This window comes from Beta vulgaris, chromosome 6 (assembly GCF_026745355.1).
Source record: "Beta vulgaris subsp. vulgaris cultivar EL10 chromosome 6, EL10.2, whole genome shotgun sequence".
Taxonomy (NCBI): Eukaryota; Viridiplantae; Streptophyta; class Magnoliopsida; order Caryophyllales; family Amaranthaceae; genus Beta; species Beta vulgaris.
The window spans coordinates 39650102-39663908 of record NC_079207.1 but is presented as its reverse complement, the minus strand read 5'-3'; the positions used below and the strand labels follow the sequence as shown (position 1 = coordinate 39663908).

General features: G+C 38.2%; 1 protein-coding gene across 2 annotated transcripts in view; it reads left to right on the top strand.

Annotated features, from left to right (window-relative positions):
* Window positions 1-13807, top strand: part of LOC104896859 (THO complex subunit 2) — a 43153-nt gene that overhangs the window by 15201 nt on the left and 14145 nt on the right. For both annotated transcript variants that reach the window (XM_010683648.4, XM_010683647.4), the window contains exons 14-21: window positions 4175-4370; window positions 4466-4702; window positions 4805-4885; window positions 4966-5085; window positions 5165-5224; window positions 9688-9815; window positions 12646-12742; window positions 12829-12957. In XM_010683648.4, the coding sequence (XP_010681950.2) occupies window positions 4175-4370; window positions 4466-4702; window positions 4805-4885; window positions 4966-5085; window positions 5165-5224; window positions 9688-9815; window positions 12646-12742; window positions 12829-12957 (1048 nt within the window). The remainder of the gene's footprint in view (window positions 1-4174; window positions 4371-4465; window positions 4703-4804; window positions 4886-4965; window positions 5086-5164; window positions 5225-9687; window positions 9816-12645; window positions 12743-12828; window positions 12958-13807) is intronic.

Genomic DNA, 13807 nt, shown 5'->3' with positions numbered 1-13807 from the left:
ATATTGTGAAAGTTGGGATCAGTCATCGTGTTAGCTTCACATAGAGTAGAAGTTTGTTACTTTTCATACCAAAACGTGCAAAAGTGTCCCATTTTCTGCTCGCATAACCTATTTCGTCGTCGCAAGCATAATCAACAGCAAAATCATCAAACAGAAATTCTTATAGGAAATGAGTGTACAATCTTTATTGTACAACAGGGTTCACTTACTATGGTACTTAGACATGGCAATTTGGCCGGCATATCAATGTCAATAGACTTGGCAGTCGGCACGGATCTGGGTATGGAGTACGGGTTGGATACGTCAATCGGCACTCATATATTGCTTGATCTTGGAAGAGAGAAACAAAAGATAGAGAGAGAAGACGGATTACACCATTAAATTTTTTGGGTGGAGTTTGTCAAATCCTAGATATATTACTTGGAGCCTGGAGGCGAAATCTTCAATATTCTTTCATGAGATGTTGCGGCATTTGCTCGGGATGTAAACTCGGGACTGATTATGGGACTTTTCCCATGGCCGTTACTCATGTTGGCGGCTATTTCTCCGGCGAAGGTGTGAAAGAGAAGGAAGTAGAGGACACTTGAAAGTCACTGTTTCATTGACTCTTCCTTTGTCATTTCTTTTTGGAAGATTGAAATTTAATAATCCAACCTTTAACCGATCCTCTTAAAACAGTCCCACTTATAAGTTATTTTTGAATAATCCAACCTTTTGGGGTTATCTTCTTACAATGGTCCATGACTTGTTGTGACCGGTATAACAAGTCAGGTGTGACACGCGTCACATACACTATCCTTGGTCAGCCTATTTTCTCCCTCCTCTACCTCTTTTCCTTCACAACCAGCACCACTTAGCCACCACTAGCACCATCCAACGCCAGGCCTTTACCCCCACCCCAAGCCCACCCCACCCCTCCCCACCACACCACACCACACCACACCACACCATCACCCCAAGCCCCTACAGCCCCACCCCAGCTCGCAACATCCCACCCCACCCTAATTTTTTGCAGCCCCACCCCATCCCCATTCTCACCCCCAACCTGCTACAACCCCATCATCACCCCAAGCCCCTGCAGCCCCACCCCAGCCCGCGACAACCCACCCCACCACCACTTCACAACCGCAGCAACGCTACCCAGACAACCACCGAACCACCACTTCACCACCGCAGCGATGCTACTCATACAACCACCGAACACCCTACGGACCTCCGCCTTCTCAGCCACCTTTCCAACCCCGCACTTCCTTTGTCTCACACACATCCATGTTCTCAACCCACCTGTGCCGACGCGCCTCCACCGGAACTAACCCCTTAGTCACTCGTTTTTTATCCTCAATGACGGCGAAAGTAAAAGGCGAGATATAAAGTTACCGCGTGACTTGTTTGGGAGAGAGAATTTCGACAGTGATGAACGACCGTTGAAGAAGAATGGCCGACGATTGCCACTGATTGAACGACTGACGAAGAAGGACAAATCTCGAGAAGGAGAGAGAAAGGAGTGTTGAGGACGATGAAGATGTCGAGAGGAGTTTCCCGGCGAGTAGAGAGGAGAGTGAAAGGAGATTGGAGAGAGAAATGAGTAGGAGGAGGCAAAAAAAATTACCTGAAGTTTAGGTTGCAAGTCACTTGGGACCATTTTGAGAAGATACCATCAAAAGGTTGGGTTATTCAAAAAATAACTTATAAGTGGGACTGTTTTAAGAAGATCGGTTAAAGGATGGATTATTAAATTCCAATTTTCCTTTCTTTTTTTCTTTTTCATTTTTTCAAATGGCTCAAATAGGGAAGGGGAATCAACGTGTGAATAGATCTGTGTGAATACATGTCAATGCCTTTTCTCTTTATTTGTAACCTGACCGGATTTGTAACCTGACCGGCTAACCCATTTTTCTTTTCTTTTCTAACTTTATCCAATCTTTCTTATTACTTGCTTTACTCTACGCAATTTCATCTCATTGCAAAGCTGAATATTATCTAAAAATGAAATAAGTGTCATATCCAAAAAAAAGCCGTATCTTTATACCCGTGTCCAACTTTAGGACTGTGTCCCTGTATCAGAAATTTTTGGATTTGCCGTATTGGACACTGGAATCTGTACCTTTTTCCATGTAACATACGTCACTTCTATAAAGGGACCCCTTTAAGGTTAAAGTTACCTTCGACTCTTCGAGACAGGGGTAACTATTTGTCCTAAATTGGTCACTTGTACTTATATAGAAGTGACCAATTAAAGGTTAAAAGTTTCCATTTTTTTGAAAGTGACCTCTCTCGACTTGAAAAGTGACCCATTTTGACTTAAAAGTGACCCTTTTGTTTTTTCTTCAGACGGCTCAATGTTCAATCCTAACTTAATTCAAACCATACGTAGAATTGACTTTTTCACACCGAGACATTCAACACTATCATATGTTTTAACTCCACTTATCCATCTCTTTATCATTACCATTGTCAGTAACAAAATTGTTGATGTGACTTCAAGTTTAACTCTCCTCTGTCGCAGCATGCCTTACCTCTTTCTTTCCAGTCCTCTCTTTCAGAATCTGGTATGGGTTTTGCTAATTAATGTTTGGGCTTAGGCCCACAGCAGCTACTAAGTTCGTGTTGGCCTGGTGTTAACCTGTTCTATTTCACTGTATCACAGAACTGTTTGTCTTCAGCTTTTCGGGTAGACTATATATACAAGGTGTGCATCCTGTATCCATCCTTGAGAGGGGCCCCAGACCATATATATGTATGAGTGCGTGTGTGCATGTATGGCCCAGACTCGTGTCCTCTGCTTTATATAATTATTATAGTATATGCTAGGATCATCTAGGTAACTAAGGAGCTACATTGGTGATTTGTGACTGTTCTCACAGTGCTTTTGTCGTATGCTATTTGGAATTCGTTCTCCCTCGTAACCCCAAATTCTTTTAATTTCTCATGTGATCTTGAAGTCTATCTCACTATTTCTACACTCCTGCATGTTGAGTGATTTGGAAGAAGCTTACTATGACATACTAACTTGAAAATGAGTCTGCTATCTGTTACAAATGTTCTCTCTATTTGTCCTTGGAGCTTACATAGGCTTTTACGATAAGTTTATATTTATATAACTTCGAGCACCTTGGCTCACTAAATATACATTCCTCACCCCAGAAAAGAATAGAAGCTGTTTTCTATGGATCCGTCATGAGCGTAAGATACTATTTTTACTTAATCTTGGTAGGCTAGTAATACTCATGTCAATAACATTTGCTGTAGTGCTTGTGGTAGTAATGATTGTCTTACTCTTATTATTATCATCACCATTGTCATTATTATAATACTGGTAGGGAAGAGGGATGTGCTTCCATGATCGAAAGGATTGAATCCCTCGTGCGTCGAAACGCTCATATATTGAGCCATAAAGATGGTAACCCTAGTACACATACTCCTGTATCCACAGTAGTGAACGAGTAGTTGTACGTGCTTAGACCTGGCAAAGTTGGTCCTGATCCGAAAATCCGGTCCGAAATATCTGATCCGTGGTCCGATCTGGGTCCGAACGAGACGGTCTGAACCTTGATCCGAATCCGAAACGGTCCCGATCCGGTCCGAATCCCGATCCGAAATAATCTTGATCCGAAACTCATCCGAAATCCGAATGATCCGATATAATCTTACCCGATCCGAAACCGATCCGACCCGAAGGTAAACCGATCCGAAATTATTGGTTTCGATTAGGATTTGATCCGAAATACCCGAAACTTACCCATTTTTTTATATAAAAAAATATCATTGCCATAAGTATTCCATTCATTCCACCATAGTCCGATTCCGATCCGAAATAATAGTCCGAACGATGAGCCAATCCGGAACGATCCGATCCGGTCCTGGTCCGAATGTAACTTGATCCGAAAACGGCCCGATCTTAATTGGTCCGGTCCGAAATTATAGTCCGAACGATGACCCAATCCGAAACGGTCCGATCCGGTCCGATCCCAGTCCGAATGTAACTTGATCCGAAAACGGTCCGATCTGAATTGGTCCGGTCCGAATCCGATCCGATTGGTCCGATTGCCAGGTCTATACGTGCTTCAGGGTTTTTCAAAAAGACATTCAATGATCTTTTCTCTTTCTAAAAGTGAATTGTAGAAAAATTAAGCTCTCAAATTGCTGATAACTTCCTAATTTTGTTGTGTTTTAGGCTTATTGGAAAATCAATGTCCTCAGCATATGATAGTGTCCGTAAACTGCATTTAGTCAACTCCGTGAATGGCCCCACAGCATTGGAGACGACAGATATTTTGAGTAGCTCTCTAGTTTTGCTGCCCAAAGAGCTTTTTGAAATGCTTGCTTGTGCTGGACCTTATCTATATCGTGATACTTTGTTGTTGCAGAAGGTGAGAGTTCCTTTAGCAACCATTCTTCCATTCTTTAAGGTCTTTATTTTTTTTGAACGCTTGATAACAGTTTGTTATATCTCTCTCTTGGGAAGGTTTGTAGAATTTTGAAAGCCTACTACCTGTCAGCTCTTGAACTCATTAGCAAGGGGGATGGGACTCCAGTATCTATTGGCAATGTCAGTGTTGTTCCTCGGTTGCATTTAAGAGAAGCAAGGTCAAGGATTGAGGAAGCACTGGCATCATGTCTGCTTCCTTCATTACAGCTAGTACCTGCAAATCCTGCCATTGGCCAAGTGATTTGGGAAGTGATGAGTCTTCTTCCATACGAGGTGTGAATAATTCAGCAGCATAAGTTGCTGATGGCGTTTTCTTAGACATCTTTTTGCGTAAATGGTTGAATTATGCAAATCAATGACGACTTTTTTGCTTAGGCGAGATATCGTCTTTATGGTGAATGGGAAAAGGATGATGAGCGGATACCTATGATTTTGGCAGCAAGACAAACTGCTAAGGTATGCCAAATTTGAGACGTGTTCTGAAAGCTAATGTGAACAATTTTATAAGTTGTTGAAGTTTTTTCATGTATATCTAGTTGGACACTAGGAGGATCCTGAAACGGCTTGCAAAGGAAAATTTAAAACAGTTGGGTCGTATGGTTGCTAAGCTTGCTCATGCCAATCCCTTGACTGTACTTCGAACAATTGTTCAGCAGGTATCTCGTTAATCATATCTTGCATCATATTTAGTCATATTTCCATTTTGGCTGAGTTTCACTAATATTGCTTGTGCAGATTGAGGCCTACCGAGATATGATCATGCCAGTTGTGGATGCATTTAAATACTTGACACAGGTGTGGTTGATGATCGTTGTGTTGTAAGACTTTTTTTTGTTCATTTTCTTCTCTGAACTGGGTCATCATTGACTTACTGATAATTGCGAACAAAGCGCAACTCTTACGTGGTTATGGTGTAGCTAGGATATTCCCTTTGCAGATATCATATGCTATTGATACATCTCTTTCATCTGTGTGATTGTGAGCGTTGTTATGAATATACTTTTGAGAACTTGCTCATTGACAACTTTGTGTTGGAAGACCATTCCAGAAGGAACTTTGCTGAAAATTTCATTAACCAGTGACTACGAGACAGTTTGATTGTTTTGTCGAAGGGAATTGTTTTCTTCTCTGTTCACCTCTAATAAAAATGGATATCTTGGCAGGAAATAAGGGAAGAAGATGATGATTTTGATATTTATAAAATGGAAATTACATACAATAAAGAAAGATTGCCAAGAATTCGAGTGACGTGACACACTCTCAAAGCTAACCACTAAAATGAACACTCAAATATTTTCTTCATGACCCCTTCTCTTCCTAATCTCCTCTATTTATTGGCTACTTACCTTACTCCCCAAGCTAACATAATAACTAGTGTTTACTACCAAAAGTGCCCATGCCCTCCTAGGCTAGTCTATTACATCCTCTTCTCGACAGTTTTTCATTTCTCTTTCTTCACATTGCATGCTTGAGTAGTATTTTATCCTACAAAACTTATTCAGTGGGTGATAGCTCTTGCTTGAGATAAGAAATACAATAAAAGGAACAGGGGTAATAATGTTTACATTATACATATAAAGGTGCAAAGAGGATCTCTCATGAGAGGCTTTTATGATATGTTAGTGCAAACAAGAACAACTTATTAAGGGCACTTTCGGCATTAATACCAGTTTTCTGTCTTTGGTGTAGAGATTTTGAAAATCTATGATATAGGTTGTGTAATGAACTTAATATTAGTCATACCTATATTAATTATGCTTATTTGAAAGTGCTTTTTCTGGTTTCTATAATTATTTTTTTCATTTCAAAAACAATATACTTCGAGAATTATCGAAAGTAAAAAGGAAATGGAAAAGCAAGGGTTTTTTTTTAGGAATGTGATTGATAGGAACTTTGGAGCCGAGACAACTTTTTTGTCTGGTATTTTGTTATTATCGACCTACTAATTCTTCTTAGATTTACTATTGAACAACATAACATGTACATCTCTTTTTCTATATCGTTAACTGCCAGGTTATCCTTGTTGTAGTAGAACTTAATTAGTCTGAATGTACTCACATATCTAGTTATTAGACATGTCATATGTGAAAAGAAATTTTGTTAGCATCATAGTACTAATATCTAGAGTAAGTGGCTAAGTGCTTTGTTTTGGTTGATCACATACGAGTATACGACAGTCATTAATGAGCTGTCTATAATCTAGGGGAGGTAAGCATAATTAAGAACCTAAAAGAAAATATATAAAGGGGCCAATACATGAATGTAACACTGAACTATTAAATTTTAATGAGAACAAATCAAGACTGAAATACTAAATTGTTGATAAAGGGCAAGTAGTTGGCGAAAAGTCCACTGCAATGCAAGCGTCCCAATCACCTAATGAGGAAACAAGCATAATTAAGCTATTAAGGAAATGGTTGATGAAGGGCAAGTAGTTGATGAAAATTCCACTACAATGCAAGCATCCCAATCACCTAATGACGAAACAAGCATAAATAAGCTCTTAAAGGAAACCACAATTAACATCTTTTGCCTCATAATTGCTATTGAGCTTCAAAATTTTGATGTTGTTGCTCCCTACTCTAATGTTCTATCTTAAATAGTGGGGCGAGGCTAATTTTTTTGAATTGAAAGGGATCAACACTGTTCTTATCGAGTGAGGGGTCTCATCAATCTTCTGTTGATAGAGTCATCTTCATGAGCCTAGGGTTTCCACTTGGTGCTCCTTGATTTTGCCATCATTAATGTAGTTTGGGATTAGAATGATATGGTGATCATCCTTGTTGAAATTTTAGAAGTCACTCAAGGCCACTACTGGCATTTTTGGAAAACGGATGAGCATCTAGGCTTTTCCAACACAGGGCCTTCGTTGTCTATATTAAAAAAATCCTTGAAGTTGTGAAAAGTGGCACTTTTACAATTACACTAATCACTAGTGTCAAAATGAAACGACAACTAGATGTTGATAACTGTCATTTATTTTTGGAAAATGACACTTAGAAAAATGACGCATTCAAAATGATATGGAACACTTATGATAAGGATATATCCCCAATTTTGGAGAACATTACAATGTAACCTAATTTGTTCCACACCTGCACGAATGTTATTTGAGTTCGCTTGTTCCCTCACGCTATTCGTTCCAAATAGTTGTGGTGCTAGAGCTACTGAGCTAGAATGCCGAAATTGGCACACTAAACCCTTAGGCATTGCTTACTATCGTTGATGTAAAGAATAAATGCAAGATGTAGCCATTATTAGAATTGTTTCCATAATAAGGGTTTTAGAAGAAAAAGCCTAATTAAAGGCGAAATATACTTGTTTTTGGTTTGAATGTTAGGGCTTTTGTTAATAAGGTGGAGCCGAACAGGATAATGTGCTGTTCATCGGAGATTCTCTTGCCGTAGTCTTCTTCAGCATCGATAAGGCTTGGCCATTCTCTTGAGTATTGTTCTACAATACTCTCTTTCCTCCCATATCATTCGATACACTTTGACCGGCATAAAGTTGTAGGACTTTGGTAGTGTGACATGTTTTTTTGTTGTTATTGGTGGGACCTCAATTTTTCTATGGATTAGTGTGGGAGCATGGTTTGAACATACGGTTTTGGTCACTGTCACGAGGTTTCGTGGGACCAAGTGTAAGACGGACCATTTACGGTTTATCATGCTGTTATTTGCACTATATATTATAAAATTAACTTATATAACGTTTGTTTTCCCCCTTAGAACGACCATTGTTCTCGTGATTGTTGGTTGCTTGCCTCTTGTTCTCTATCTTTCTTTATAACTTTTTGTGTTGATTTATGTCATAATTGGAGGGAGGTGTAGGGAGCGTTCTATGAAAAGTATAGAACCACCATGGATCTCTTGTTCTCTGAAAAGTAGCGTCATGTTACGGGTAACATGGAAAAACGTTGGATAAATTGCATTGTCATGGTCGGTTCCGTCGAAATTTCGGCTTATTTGAATCCAGCGGTTTTGAAACGGTCAAACTCGGTTCGCAAAAGTTTGGGTTGGGAATAAAAGGGGTTAGGTATAACTCATGTGATTGAAGACTTTTGCTCTTTATATCTTCTTATTGTCGAGATTAAATTATTTTTAACTATGGTATGTGGGGGAAGGGATTGACTATGTATTTTTCAAACTTTGACTTTTTCTTATGTTCTTATTGAAGATCTTCCAACTAACAAATTAGACCATGTAATCTTTTTTTGTTTTCGTGCAATCATGGTTGGAGTTACAACACTAAATTTTTTTTTTTCATGGTTGGAGTTACGACACTTCTTCATCAGAGTCTCATTAAGGTCTTAGTCACATCAAATTTTCATTAAAGTAACAAAAGTTTTCACTTAGAGTCACAAAATTTTTTCAAAGCTTGGAGTCATAGTCACAACTTTTCTTATTTTTCACAGAATAGTACATATCACATGAACTTCTCTCTCTCTCTCTCTCTCTCTCTCTCTCTCTCTCTATATATATATATATATATATATATATATATATATATATATATATATATATATATATATATATATATAGTAGGATTTCTGATTAATGCCCAAAATGAAGGGTCCAAGTATTTATGCCTATGTCGGAATGTTGTCGGATGTGTTATGAGTACTTGATGAAATATGAAAAGTCCAAGTAATATAGTATGTATATATTATCCTTGTCATGGTAAAAGAGCCAAAGTTTACGGAGCTACTATGAATATTTGCTCTTTGTTGATGTGATCTCCTACAAGCCATACTGCATGTCCAAGCCTTCCTAGCTTTATCTTGAGCCTGCATCTAACAGGGATATGTACCTGAGGTTTGTAGCAACCAGTTTTTATTGTTGATGGTAGTTTCTGCTTTGAGCTATGTAATTAGCAAACAATGAAAGGCACTTGACAAGCAAGTTTCCAGAAGTCTCAGCAAAGGAGCACATTAGTTCTGATAAGGACCACGAGATAAAGCTTGAATTTTACAGAAGTAGTAGGGTCTTTTTTTTTTTTGAAAATCAAAGTAGCATCTCTGATACTAGTCATTTTGCCCGAGTCTGACTTATACTTTTAGATAATAGTTATAAACATCTGACCTAGTGTTGGATCTTTCTATCTGTGTATCTGTGTATGTGGTGGCGTGTGTGTAACAACTTAGGTTGGTTAAGGCACTGGGTTCTCATTTTGTTTACCTGTACATCTATGAATTCAATGTATGATTTTGCCTCTATTGCTCAGATCGTTTCTTATTTGATATATTTTTTTTCTTGTAGCTGGAGTATGATGTCTTGGAATATGTAGTGATAGAGCGGTTGGCTCAAAGTGGTCGTGAGAAGCTCAAAGATGATGGGCTTAACTTGTCAGATTGGCTTCAATCCCTGGCTTCATTTTGGGGGCATCTGTACGTGTGTTGAGATTTATTCATCAGCTTTTTTAGTCTGATTTCTTTATATATCGCACATAGCTAACTAATTCTTTATATCTCACGCCTAGCTAACTAGCCTTTTTCTTGTTTCCTCTGGTTTTCTGCTATGTGGAAGATTAATAACTTGTCAGAGTTCTAGAATCCCATTGGTGTTGAATAGAGAATAGAAGTTTGATTACTTTTCTCTTCATGTCGGTTTTTTTCACTTGTTTGTGGAAACATATTAGCCCTGTCAACAAAAACATTTCTTGGGTTTTGCTGTATACCTATTAAATCTGCATGAAGCATCAGACTGTTCATGTGATTATGGTTTATACAGTCAGATAATTATACTGGATTATTCTCAGTGTGACATCTTGCTGAATCTGATTTTCTGTGTCATTTCCTGGCTGATATCATTTAAATGCTTGCTTCTAGGCGTATCTGAAGTATGGGGTCTAACACAATGTTCAATCAGAAATTTATTTGGATTGCATAAAATTTCTTGCAAAGGGTGTCAGGGTTTTTAATGGTTGCTTGGCAGGAGAAATCAAGCTTTTTTTGGCCTGTGAACCTGCTTTATTGATGTTACTGGCTTGCTTCTTTGTGGTTAGATGTGTGAGTTTGGGTCAATGGAATGTTTGGACTTCATCGTCTCAATGCGCTTTTTAGACTCTCTGCTTCAGGGTATGACCTGGTTACAAAGTGTCAGATCTATTGGATTTTTCATAGTTTTGCTCGAGTTCTGGATATCATGGCTTGGAGTTTTCTCCTGAGTGACAATAGAGTTACTGCAAAATGATTTGGCCAGTCTAAGGTGCCCTGTGGTCATATGATAAACTGAGTTGCTAAGCATCATACAGTTGACATAGAGACTTGGTGGTTAACAGCTTAGTTTTAGCGACTGGGTGCAAATGTGCTGGTAAATTTCGTGTGGACTCACAGCAGGAAGCAACAACTCTTCAATAGGGTATTTCGTCGCTTGTAATTTTGATCTGTATGTTGTATTATCGTGGTTAGGTCTCAGGAAAGAACATTCTTTTGTTCAAGGACATAATTGTTTCTGCCTTTTCTGATGAATGGCCGTCTCATTTTGTTATCTTATATGCAACCGTAATCAGGCTAGTTGTGTGGAGAAGTGGTTCTATAAAAGATATAGCTCTCAAGTCTGTTCTCCTTGTTCTGCATTTTGTGGTGATCTGTGAACACCATTGTCATGCAGTAGTCATGGATATAGAGAGATTGTTCAGCTGTAAGTGAGCCAGCCTAGGAATGAAACTGTTTTTAAGGGTTCGGTAATCAGGGTAGCAATGATGGTTATTACTTTACTGTATGACTGCACATTTGGGTGGCTGACTTTGTATTATCTATGGGAGTGGCATGCTTCGTGTCAATCATTCTCTACAAGTAGCTAGCATTTCACGAAAAGCTTCGAGATCTTGGTGATTAACTACAAAATGTGGCTATATTTGGAGTTTTTGTTCACTTGAAGCACTTCACATGAATAAGTCTAAACTTGAAGCCTTCACATGAATAAGTCTAAACTTGAAGCCTGGGGGGTTTGACTTGCACTTTTATACTATAAACTTGAAGCCTTGTTTGGAAGAAGGGGAACAATGGAAAAGATCAGTAATACCCTTTTCTTTTTCACTATAGATAATTTTCATTTGTGTCTGAAACTCTCCATGTACTTGGTTGATTGAAAAGGTATGCATAGAAGAGTAGTTTCTTTTTGGGATTTATAATGCATCTTAAGAACTGATGGTTTCAGCTTTCAAAGTTTCGTCTATATTGTATTATCTGGTCTGTTGCTGTATGTGGGGATTGTATGTTGCTCTGGCTTAGAAGGACAGCGGTGGTGCTAATCAGTGGGTCTTTCATCGCTCTCTCATCTGTTCTTACTCTTTCCAGATATTTACCTCTTTGAATTAGGAGCTGAAGTTTACTGGCTGTATGCTATCATTATCTGAATTTGGAAAGAGTTGGAATTTTCGGGAATCATCAACAAAACAAAAATCTAATTATTCAAGTTAAAGGATATACTGTTTTCTTGTTCTTTTATAGAAGCAACATAACAACGGTGAGGACAACAACTGCAAGAAAACGACTTAGGTGGTTATTAATTCTTCTGATATTCTATGTTCTGGTGCAAACCTGATCCGAGTGGGAGTGTGTGTTACATTGCTACTGAAAGTCTGGTGAAATTATCTTAATATTTTGTATCCTTTTTACTTAGGCATCTGGATACTATCCTCTTTCTTCTTGCTAGGGCGGATATTATTTTGTGAAGGATTTTGCTAAACTGAGCCCTTAGGGATATGGATAAGTACGTAAAAGTTGAAATATCTAGCATGTAAGAACCCGGAACAACGCTTTAATTTTTCATATTGTCCCAATCATATACCATCCTTGAAAATGTATTCATTGCTTCTCTGTAGCCCTAAGGGCTATATCTAGTAAAACCCTTCAGTAAACAATTTGTCATTGATTAACGTATTTGAAATCTGAATTTTTGTTATTGTGAGTATTATCAATTGACAGAAGGACAAAAATAAATCGTCGTTGACACACCAGACTTTAGCTAGTACGTAATGTAAGACTTTGCCTGCCAGGTCTACCATCAGAACTTGTTTTTTAATGTTCTCTAACAGTCTGTGTTTATGCGCTGAGATTGTCTTGGTTTCACTTGATCACTCACTAGCTTCTAGTTTTCAGAATTTGGTTTTATGAAGCTACTACGTTATTTTTCATGCATAAATTGAATCTTGATTTCCCTGTCAATGTAATATTTTGCCATGAGCCATCATCAATTTGTTGATTGTTACAGGTGTAAGAAGTACCCTTCAATGGAGCTTAGGGGACTATTTCAATATCTTATCAACCAATTAAAAAGGGGTCAAGGAATTGAACTTCTTCTACTACAGGTATAATTAATGTATCACACATGTTCGTGGACATCAATCAAGTTGAAGTTCTTCCGTTCTCATTTGTTCAGTTGTTTACTCTCTAGGAGTTGATACAACAAATGGCGAATGTTCAATACACGGAAAACATGACAGAGGAGCAGCTGGACTCAATGGCTGGTGGTGACACTTTGCGATATCTGGCCACATCTTATGGCATTAGCCGAAATAATAAGGTGCACATACATAAATATATGCTTTTTATTGATAGCAAATAGATATTGTTAGAGTATCGTCGGGCCGAGATAATAAGGTGCACATATATAAAGGGATGCTATTTTTTTGATAAGAAATGGATAAACAATCTAACCTTGGAGACGAAATACAGAGGAAAACATTCTGACTTCTGAAAGTTCAAACCTCCTGAAAACTCTTGTTTTAGGCAGTGATTTTTGTAACTTGTAGCTAATTGTCGAACTTTGAGCTCCCGAAATCTGTGATTGGAATAACATTCTTGCACAGTGAGAAATGGTAACCGATCTAAATTATTACGTAGCTTAGTATTGTTGTTTATGTTCAGACATCAGAATTTGTGGGTTGTGATTAATGTCTCCAGTGATTTCATGATTTTCATCATATATATATCCCTCCTCGTCAGTCTTTAGTTACCTAGGGATCTCATATGCAAAGGTGTTTTATGCTTCTTTAGTTACCTAGGGTATGGACTACAAAGTACAGGGCCCGAATCTTTCATTACCTAGGGTCTTGATTCATATAGGTATCTTTTTGAACATCATATTCTTCTTGCTTATGACCAATATATTTGTTACATTAAGATATCTTTTCGTATAGCTTCAAGATTTATTTGGGTTTACCTCAATGCGAACTAGATGATGACCGGTTAGGGTTTTGGAAGTTTGCAATAGTGGAGGTTTTATAGGAAAGTAGGGGGAGGGTAGATATTACTGATATAGAGGGTGTTAGCAACTATATGAAAATTTGGGATATGATTGGTGGACGACCATCAGAGCTAAAATACTTGTTCATGCAATAGGCTCTATCTTATTGGGATTAAGGTTTTTTTCG